This window comes from Dreissena polymorpha, chromosome 14 (assembly GCF_020536995.1).
Source record: "Dreissena polymorpha isolate Duluth1 chromosome 14, UMN_Dpol_1.0, whole genome shotgun sequence".
NCBI lineage: Eukaryota > Metazoa > Mollusca > Bivalvia > Myida > Dreissenidae > Dreissena > Dreissena polymorpha.
In genome coordinates, this window is record NC_068368.1 from 46,625,531 (window position 1) to 46,636,866 (window position 11,336).

Here is an 11,336-nt window from a genome sequence, read left to right on the forward strand (position 1 = left end):
TAGAAATTAACATCCAGTTTACTGAAAAATTTACTGGTGATCCAAATATTTGAAATAATGCCAATAATAATGACTGGACGAATCTTCAGCATTTTCAAATAAATTACAACTTGTTGGCCACATACATGTATAAAACGAAGTCAGTACCATGAGCAAATTTAAGTTTGTTTTATGTTTGTGGGAACATGTCAGGTAAACAAGGTGTGTGCAAACATGTCATCAAGTGCAAATCATTCAAAAGTATTAGGATTTACAACTGGACTCAATTGTGGTGACTTAGTTGCACATAGCTTGTGACCATCAATAAAATGTAAGCCTTTGGTGGCATACTATGATGTGTAAAATGAATCTGCACCTCATTGAAAAGAAACCCTCCTTAGGGGGAGGAGCTTGCAGCTTCAAGTTCACTTTTGTTATAATGTGATGCACTGACATTTTTCATATGCTTAAATGTTTAAAATAAAATAATATTGTTGTTTTTCAATAACAAAAATAATCATTCAATTTAGTGGTTATATTTGATTGCAATCTGACACACAGCTACTAAACTAATTAACACCAATTTTGTAATTCTTAGTTCAATATTAAGCTTTGAGCATTGCTTATTTATGAAATGGAGAAATCAGTTCAATTCACGGCTTGCTCTGCTCTGTCAGGTATATCAACTACCAAGTGTATTGTGCTCACTGAATGCCTCTGCCTCACTGAGTGACTCAGTTCATATTTAATTCCCATTGTCTCCTTCTGTCAAGTGTGCGTAGGGAGTAAACACCAGCACTTCAATCAATATTTGTGATAGCCCTGCTATCTGTAGAAAAAGGCTTCTCCCTATCTTTGAACGCTGATTTCCTCTGTATAATAATGCACTGTTTATCTGCTAGTTATCCAAAATTGCCACCAAGAATGCTTACTTGATCTATAATTGTATGGTAAAATGCATTGTGCAGTGAGTACATGTGTAAATTATTAAACTATATTGCTAGTTTGGACTTTTCATATTTAAGGGTTCTTTTAATAGTAAGTTCCTTTAATATTGTAAAGCTATAATAAAATATTTTATTATGTAGCTGTACATACATACCTGTTTAAGTATTTTCATATGCAATTTACCCACACAATCTTACAAAAGATCTAAGCAAATTTGAACACTTATCATTATATTTAGAATGACAGTATTTTGAAACTGAATAGTTTGTAGTGGACTTCTTCTGATCTCTGAAGTTAACTCATCAATTCCATCTGACCCTTGAGTTTCTTTCTGGATTTATAATCAATTACAGCTTGAAACAACATCAGTGATGCAACTACTGGTTCATTAAGAGGCGACTTTTTACATGTAAAATCTATGTGTACAACATGAATAAGGGAATGGTGGCGGGTCCCTTCAGTCTACTCAGATGGAGAAATTTTACAACAAAACAGGAAATATTGTTTTGGATGAGCAGGATAACATGTTTATATTCTACTTTATTATAAAATATTAATAAAAAAAAAAAAGATTAGATACATATGATCAATTGGATTATGATCTAACTTAGTTTGATGAAAACTTCAGGATTTATTTTTATAAAAAGTCTCTTAAGTAGCAAATGTATGTCTTAATATAGTATTTTTGTTTTCAACAGAAAGCTTTAATTGAGAGGTATACTTTATGGTTATTATATGGAAAAATATTATACATATGTCATTTGAGCAGGGTATGGGGCTTAATATATGCCCCTAATATGCCTTCAACAATTCACTGTAAACAGCGTCTTAAATATTATGACTTTGAAAACAAACTGCTATATCCTAGTACAGTACACTCCACTGGTTTTCCCCAATTTCCCTCCATATGCCGCGTGCAGTAACGCGGAGGCAGATTAAGAAAATTTCGCGATACGCGGCGTTTGCATGATTTTGGACGAGACGTTGAATGATAGGCAAAATTGATAAGCCGACGCGGCGGCCCTCTGCGTTGGCAAGTAGCACATTGCTAACGCAAAGTTGCGCGGGGGTCGCTGTACAGACTAGGCTAAATTAATACACACCGCGGTATGAGCGAACTCGGCGGAACACAGCATTCTACCTCGCTTTCAAACTCTGCGTAAACACTTGCTGGCACGAAAAAAAAGTTTTTTGGAGAAAACGCTGGGAGTGTACTTTATGTAGTTGGACATTGAGTAGATATGCAGCATGAACTGTAAATTAATACGCGAAACTATTACAATTTTCTTTGACCAAACATTTTTAAAAACTACCTTTTCTGTCATTGAAAAATCTTAATTCAATTAATTGATTAAGTACAACTTTTTATACAGTTATATATACTTAAAGAATTGTTTTCAATTTTTAACGCCTCATGTGAAAACTTTAGTGTTTCTTAAATTTAAGTGGTCTACATTTACCATATGACATCACAAACGTCAAATTGTTCCTTCGAAGAAAAAATATGATAGTTTCATTGTCAACATAATTAATATGAAATAAACATGCTTTAATTAATTGTAAATTTAATAGAAACTTACCAAGTTCGAGAGATACCGTGTACGAAGCGCATAGTAAACAAATACCAAAAATTGTCTCCCAACGGTGTTTTATGAACCGACCACACGTTCGCTCCATAACTGCATCTATTCCGTCATTATTGTTAATCCATGCAACAAAAATTAAATATCCTGTTCACAGAAAAGAGTTAAAACATCCAAAATTAAAATTCAATCATTGAAGCACTTGCCATCTGCTTAACGCATTGCCCAATGACAGGGAAAACAACTGAGCAGTTCCGAAATATTTCGGACAAGTTCATTTTCGTTAGAGGTAGATCATCTAATAGTTAAGCGTGGAGTGGATCAGTAAAAGAAAGTATCGTCACGAGTTACCTCCCATAACCGTGTTTCCGATGTTATATAAAATATAATAAACTATTTTTTATAACTGATAAATCATTAAACATTAATGTTTTTATCCATTTAAAGAAAGAAAAAGACGTCATTTTTGTATTTTTAAAGAAAATGTCTGTATGAAAAGATCTATAAAAGGCTGTTTTTTATTCAAGATGTCACTCTGGATCAGCAGACGATTTATTTCATAAATCAATCTCTGGGTTAATGGTCGCCATCTTTCGAACTACTTTCAAAAGTACAACAACAACAATAACAGTAGGAGACAATTTTAATTGCGAAAAGTTGAAAAATTGAGTATGTCATGTGTCACGGTTGTTGAGTGGAATAGTGTTATTTTCAACTGTGTACGAAGCATTTGAACTGGTAGTGGAATAACCGAATTGTTGGTGGAAATGGAATTTAGAAATATATCTAGTAATTCATCATCGTGTAGAATTATCATCAGCATCATTTCTGTGGAACATTGCAATATTCAAAATACAAGTGTTTCATAGCTATGGTGCTTTTGACATAGTTCACTAACCATCAAGACTGAAATGATTCATGCACACAGGTAAAGTAAATAATTAAATTTGTGCAGAATGTTTATTTTTTACAAATTATTATTTAATTTGACCAATTTATTTTAGATAGATTGCTCTGAAACTCAAAGTCTAAAGCTTAGTAAGACACTTAAGCCAGTTTTCTGAGAAGAAACAATACTTGTTCAGAGTATAGCAGGCTCATGCGGCCTCTGGTTTATTTATTTTGCCTCTGCCTTTAACCTGGGTCGCTTTGATTTCAGGTGTTTAGCCCCCATATCAACAAGGCTCTCGACCCTATATGTAGTTATTCATATTGTTTAAAGATTTTGAGAACCCTCATTCGGTGCCAGTGGGGATAAAACAGAGACCTTCTTATAGCTAGATGAATGCATCAAATATGCCAGCAACACTTTATAATCAATAACTTTATAATTCATGATTCTGTTCTTTTAACTACATGTTTGTACATTACTAATTTACCAAAACAATGTGAAACACATTTTTATGCCCCCAAAGGAGGGCATATAGTGATTGTACTGACCGTCTGTCTATCCGTCACACTTTGCATTTAGGTTTCGAAAAAATGCTCATAACTTCTATGTCGCTTCAGATGTAACATTCATATTTGATATGCATGTGTATATGGACAAGGCCTTCCCATACACACAAATTTTGACCCCTTTGACCTTGAACTTAGGGTCAGCGTTTAGGTTTTGAAAAATGCTCATTACATGTACTTCTATTAAAGCGTTTATCGGGGGCGTATGTCATCCTACGGAGACAGCTCTTGTTTTTGCTACTGTCCTCTGCACAAACCATGATATATCTGCATATATGCATCCAACCAAATCAGTAAAACTATTTGTCACTTAATTACAGTAAACTTATTGCATGTTAACTTTTCAACAATATATATATATATATATATATATATATATATATATATATATAATAGATCTTGAAAAAAACACACATCAAACTTCAAATTGTTTTAGTAAATTATAGGCTTTAATTGGTATTGTGACATTGACACCACTCATGCATGCGACTATACAATTTTACAACTATGGGACACATTATTTATTAGAAATTCCAATACATCAACATATGGTCTCAGATTTAAGGCAGATAATCTGGTGCTTTTTTGCTGCCATTTTTACTATTACACATTTTTTCATTTTATGTTATGATGCATTGATCTTGTTTCTAAATTAACTAAGCAATCATGTTAAACTTTTGAAGAAAGATGTTGTCTGATAAATATGTAAAATATAATCACTACAAAGTTAACAAAATTCAGTTGAATACTGTGACCAACGAAGATTTGCCAAAGAGCAATTCAGATCATGATTTAAATTAAATACAAGTAATATGAAAGTCTGTCTATTGGATCCCAGTTAAGACTTATTTGTCAAATCTTCACATTAATTTTCCCTTAGCCATGTAGAATTGGGGACTAAATACCATCAAGTCATGTAAAAAGGAGCAGGGTATAGCACGCTGCTATTGATCTCTTGAGCTTTCACATGAATTTTAAGGGTAATTTTCATACAACAAATGATATTATATAGTGTAATGATAAAGCATTATGAGCACAAATGATATCTCTTACTAGTTGTGCAAAAATCATTTAAGTGTCACATTTCAAAAGAAAATTTATATAAAAAGGAATTTTTAATTGTTAAAACGTTATAAAAGGTTATTTCAATTCACTAGAGCATTTAATTACAAGAACAAGTGCATTTTATGTCCATTACAATACATGTAACAGTATTGGCATTGTATTTATATGCATTTGATGTGCATTTAATACACTTAAAAATGCAGACAAGACACACTTCTAACAGAAACAAATGTATTTTTTTCTGCATTTTTCCAGCATTAATACTCTTCAAGTGTATTTTTTTATCATCCCAAATACACTTTACCAGGAAAAAGGTATGTTAAAATGCATTTTTAGTTTGTTTTAAGTATATTTTCAAATGCATTAAGACACTCTTTTTTTTGCAAAAAATGTTGAACAAAAACTTGAAAATATTTAATATACTAAAGTGTAGTAATAATTAAAGTTTTGTATGAGCATCAAAAACAGTGTCAAATTCATACCAGTGCCTATTTAGTAGCAGTAGGCCTTATATGATCCACTTGTGGTAGAAATAATGCATTTTGTATAATACAACATACATAAATTAAAAAAATATACAGTTCAATACAAGGTTCAATTAACTACACTATGCAAAGTTGAAATATGACATCAAGCGTGGAATAATCTTTTCAATAATGAATAATATGCTGTTTTAATTTATAAGTGAAATAGACACTTGCATATAAAAACTGATTTTACATCAAAACTAAATGTTTAATTTGATTTTTAGCTCCACTGGCCATAGGTCCTGTGTCCATCGTGCGTCCGTGCATTAACTTTTCCTTTAAACATCTTCTTCTCCTAAACTACTGGTCCAATTCTGATGAAATTTCTTAGGAATGTTTCTGGGGTGAACCTCTTTCAAATTTGTTCAAAATATGCCCCTGGGGTCAAATTTGACTCTGCCCTGGGGGTCACAAAATTGAACATATGCTTATATAGGGTATATTTTGTGAAAACTTTCAAAATCTCCCGTCCATAACCATTGGGCCTAGGGCTACCAAATTTGGTATGTAGTGGCATGTAATAGTTCTCTACCAAGTTTGTTCAAATTATGCCTCTTGGGTCAAATTTGACCCTGCCCGGGGTCACAAAACTGAACATACGCTAATATGGGGCCTATTTTGTGAAAACTTTAAAAATCTTGTTGTCCATAACCATTGGGCCTAGGGCTACTAAATTTGGTATGTAGTGACATCTAATAAACCTCTACCAAATTTGTTCAAATAATGCCTCTGGGGTCAACTTTGACCCTGCCCCAGGAGGTCACAAAACTGAATAAACGCTTATAAAGCGCCTATTTTGTGAAATCTTTAAAAATCTTCTTGTCGAAAACCATTCAGACTATGGCTACCAAATTTGGTATGCAATAACATCGTATAGTCCTCTACGAAGTTTGTTCAAATTATGCCCTTTGGGTCAAATTTGATCCTGATCCGCGGGTCACAAAATTGAACATTATATACGCTTATATCTTGCTTATTTTGTGAAAACTTTAAAAATATTATTGTCCTTAACTCTAGGACCTAGGGCTACCACATTTTGTATGAAGTGAGATATAGTAGTCCTCTACAAAGTTTGCTCAAATTATGCCCCTGGGGTTAAATTTGACCCAGCCCAGAAGGTCACAGATGTGAACATGTGCTTAAATAGGGCCTATATCTAAGTATTTGCACATGCAGAGAAATTTGTTTCAGCCTTTTTTTCAGCAGTGGAGCGATACAGGGCCATCATGGCCCTCTTGTTTAAATACTCAAAAAATGAAACCGTGTTCATGTTTGCATGAACACAGTTTATAAATGCTGTCAGAATAATAAAATATGCAATTACTATAAATACAAATGCCAGGGAAAAGTGCTTTTTGTACAAAAAAATTCGAATGAATATTACAATAATACATTCTGAATACTTTGGTCTGTAATTAACAGTTTTGTCTGAGAAAATCACTAAATTTTATATATTTATTCAAATTCACATAAATCATATTTCAAAAACACATAATTACTTCAAATCCTTTCACACAATACTGAAAAAAATGCACAGTTTCTGATTGTTATTGATTTCTTTATTTATTTATACATGTACCATTTTTTAATCTTGATGCATCCTCAATTGTATTATGCACATCTTAATCTGTTTTAACAATTATAATATAAAGACAGGGCCCTCAATCTATCAAATCTGCCGCCGAATTTCGGCGGCAAGTCCCCCACCTAAAAAGTATACTTTTTTCCCCTTTTTGGGGGAAAAATTCCCCCTAAAAATTTTTTTTTTTTTTTTTTTTTTTTTTTATTAATAGAAAGATGTGTCTCATGATTATTATATCTCAATTCTATTTCAATTTAATCGTTTCAAACATACTAAATTATGAAAAAATGCAATGAATATAGTGCGAACATGTACAAATGAAATATTGAGAGAGTAAGTAAATAAAATCCCCCAAAAAGGGAAACGCCGCGAAAATTCCCCCTCCTAAGGGCTGCGGACCCCTTCCCCCAAAGTAGTGTGAGGGCCCTGAAAGATTAAGGCTGACTCAGTAAAATAATAATCCATGATTTCCGCAGTACTTGCAGACAAACTAGGAATACTGCTGTGATATTATCTATCTATCTAATGGGATATTAATTTGGCTTCAATAGAAAAAAAATCAAAGCATACACATGTATATAATGTGTATGTATATATATATATTAGTTAAACTTAAATTGATTGACCATCAATAAAAAGATATAATATATATATATATATATATATATATATATATATATATATATATATATATATATATATATATATATATATATATATATATATATATATATATATATATATACTTGTAAAACTAAAAATTAAATATGTATGTTTCTATTACATCATTTAGGACTTTTATTTTCAGACAAAGTAGAGAGAAGCTTAAAACAGTATCCAATTGTAACAGTCAATTTTGGGAAAATCAACCTTATAATTATTTTCTGTGTTGGTCAATGTCATAATTGGTATAAAATGTATATTGAACTGGAAGTTTTCTTTATTTTAAATGATAACATTTGCTTGGTCAGCCATAATTGTCACAATCAAGTGGTCTTTTTACACTGTAGTTTTCTTACTGACTATGGGTTTGTTCTGAGAATGAGCCACACAAAGTATCGTTGGGGAGATGAGTTGTCAATTTTATGTTTATCAGTCTTTTATAATCCAGTATACCTGTAAAAAGTGAATTTGTAACTAATAATCACACAATATACACAATTAAAATTGTATGCATTTAGATTTATTTAGTACTGCACATTAATCATTTTCCAAAAATATGTAGCAACATTATATTATATAATGCTGCAATATTCAAGTAATTTACTATTTAAAGGTCGCTGATGATCTGGAGGTCACTGGTTTGATCCCCAGTGTGGGTGCATTCTTAAGAAATCTCCAAGAGACACCCAAGTACTGGTTCTAGGCCCAGGAAACGAACTCAAGAGCATTTCACATACATGTATGTAGTTAGTACTTTAAATTTAATCGAACTAAAAATTGGATAAAAATTAAAAACTGAAACCCTTATTAATACATTTTATTTTGAATCAAGCAAATGTGGAAATTCATTAAAAATAATGAGAAAAATTTTAAAATTCTACTTTAAAGTAATCATGACAATTTAGATTATTTTCAGAATATTTAATGATGATAATGATACAATTATATATTACCTAAATGATTAAAATAAAACATGTAATGTTAATTTATTAAAAAAAGGTTTTAATTTTATCAATATCATGGTAATTACAACTAGATACAGGCAATTATATCAGAAACGTGCATTAATTATTATTATTATTTAATTAATGATCAACCCAGACATTTGTAGTGATTTATGGTCACTATTTTGATTAACGTTCTATACATGACCTGTCATAAAAGGTATTTTTTAGCCAGTACTACAATCGGCAATGAAAGTCTGTATTGCATACATATTCCGCCGTCTATTATCGATTCGCTTCCTCAAACTGAACAAATATTTAATGTTTACATCGCGAAACGTAATGCATCTAGTTTCACTTTCGGTTTGGTTGGTTTTGTAAACACCGTAATTTCATCTTAAAAATTGGATGATAGGGTGATAAAATAATAATGGAAAAGTAAATCACTTGGATAATAGGTCAAAATGCAATACAAATGAACGTTAATAGTGCTCTTAATATCAAAGTTTCGGTAAAAAGTTTGGCGCTAGTTCAACGCGCATCGTATACAGCCTCATAACAATAGACTGACAACCTTTTGGGTAGTAAAGTAGTAATACAAGGCAATATGTCGACCGATAGCCACGAGGCCTATCTTACGGAGGAATCCGAGATAGCCGATGTATCACGATTGTCAAGATGTATGATGTGTTAAGCTATTAAAAACATGAAATAGCTTTAAAAAGATGAACGTCATTTATGTTAATTGATTTTGTTGGGTTAAAACGATCGTACTTAAAATCATTAAGATCAAAGAGTCATGGCTAATGTCGCGGATATTTTTTTCTCAACAATTCTTAGCATTATATCTACATACATTTAAATGAGGCTTAATCATTCCCAAGCTATTTCGAATACACTATTAAAATTTATTTAGCTTCAAACTAAACAAGCGAGTTTTCTTTTATAAAAGATTAAGTTTGAAACAATTTGGTCGACATAAATACATTGATTCCGCAAAAGCTGTGTCTTAAATACAACTCAAAGAAAGAGCCCAGAAAATTAAAGGTTCCGCCCGGTTTCTTGGTTTATAGTCCTTTCGCACCTTGAAGACTTTCTTCTGTGACTCATATGACGGTACGTGTAGAGTTAAAACGTACAACAAGCAAACAGAAGATAAGTTATTTAAGGTCTTTGTATATATTGTATTTCTTACACATTGTGATTGAGTCCTTGAAAGACGCAGCCTATTAATCGCGTCAAATCAATTATTGATTATCTTTAAACATGTATAGAAATCCATAGACATTATGTAGACTTTTACCAATGGTATCATCAAAACTCGCAACGTCTTGCAGATATGTTCCAATTTAAATTTCAAAGTTATAATCGCGTTTAGATGGAGTGGGACTCAGAAACTTGAAATCACTTCCACTGATTTAATTTTTGTATTTAGTCTGGTTTGTTAAATTGAAATTTACCAAGACAAATGGCTATTTTCACACTACTATTTTAATGGTTTTTTATAGCTGATGTGCAGCAACGGCATAAGATTGTTGTGTATTGTGAACGCTGTTCGTAGTTGAGTTTAGCGCCTCGTATTAATTTGTACTCAATTATTGAATTGAAAATCCCAATGACACTCTCAAGTCCGTATCGTAAGTAAACCAGTCATTGGTGTCGTTAGGAGATTCCGAGAACTCTCACAGAAAGGGGATCGAAATAAGAACCTCTGATCACTTTAATAAAATAATTGTTTGGACCATTCGGTACCAAGGCTGAATAATGGGAGATCGACCAGAGGTATGTGACCATCACTGAACGAACGTTACTTAGTTATTAAGTTATAGTAATTATTGTCGACACAACAAAATTGTATTGCAATTTTGCCCAAACAAATTTATTTGAATGCACGTTATGACATCATTATCATTATCATCATCATCGTCATCAGTCCTTTGACCGGTCTGGCCATTGGGGCAAATGAGGGATGACGTCACAGAGATCCTCCGCAAGTTAGGTTAGTTGTGGACTGCTTTGAGTAGCTTAACCAAGGGAAGGGACGTCCACTCTTTCACGTTGAACATCCAGCTTTTCTTCTGACGGCCGACGGTGACCTCACTCAAGCGTGCCCGGAAATACAGTCTTTGACAGTTAGTCATGCTGGTTGACGTGTCCAAACCAAGCCAACTTTCGTTTGACGGCCGCCAGAAGGGGATCTTGCTGGCCAACAAGTGCTGCTGTCATGCTCAGGGAGGACTCGCTGGCCTTCTGCTCCATATAGGAGACGCGTAGCAGTCTTCAGAGAAACTTGTGTTCGAAGGCATATATCCTGCGTTCTGTGTCCGGGTAAAGCGTTCAGGTCTCGCAACCGTACAGAACGATGGAGAGTACGACTTGAAGAGCCTGTACTTGGTAGGGAGACTGATGGAGATGCAGGTTCACAACCTTCTCAGTCTGGTTATTGCTGCGACCGCCATGGCAATTCCTATTCGGACCTCAGCGGTTCTGATACCATCATTGGACATGGTTGCAATAAAGGTTCTTGAAGCTGGTCACCTCTTATGGAGATGTATGTGCTGGTGTTGTTGGTGTTTTTCAGCGTGAT

The 11,336-nt window shown here is 33.1% G+C and overlaps 2 protein-coding genes across 6 annotated transcripts in view; one reads left to right on the forward strand and one right to left on the reverse strand.

Moving 5' to 3' along the window:
• Positions 1–2,736, reverse strand: part of LOC127857965 (discoidin domain-containing receptor 2-like) — a 99,871-nt gene extending 97,135 nt beyond the window's left edge. For both annotated transcript variants that reach the window (XM_052394760.1, XM_052394759.1), the window contains exon 1: positions 2,508–2,736. In XM_052394760.1, coding sequence (XP_052250720.1) covers positions 2,508–2,604 — 97 coding nt within the window. In that variant the 5' untranslated portion in view covers positions 2,605–2,736. The remainder of the gene's footprint in view (positions 1–2,507) is intronic.
• The window catches only part of LOC127857968 (uncharacterized), a 209,465-nt gene that overhangs the window by 178,210 nt on the left and 19,919 nt on the right, over positions 1–11,336 (forward strand). The window lies entirely within an intron of this gene.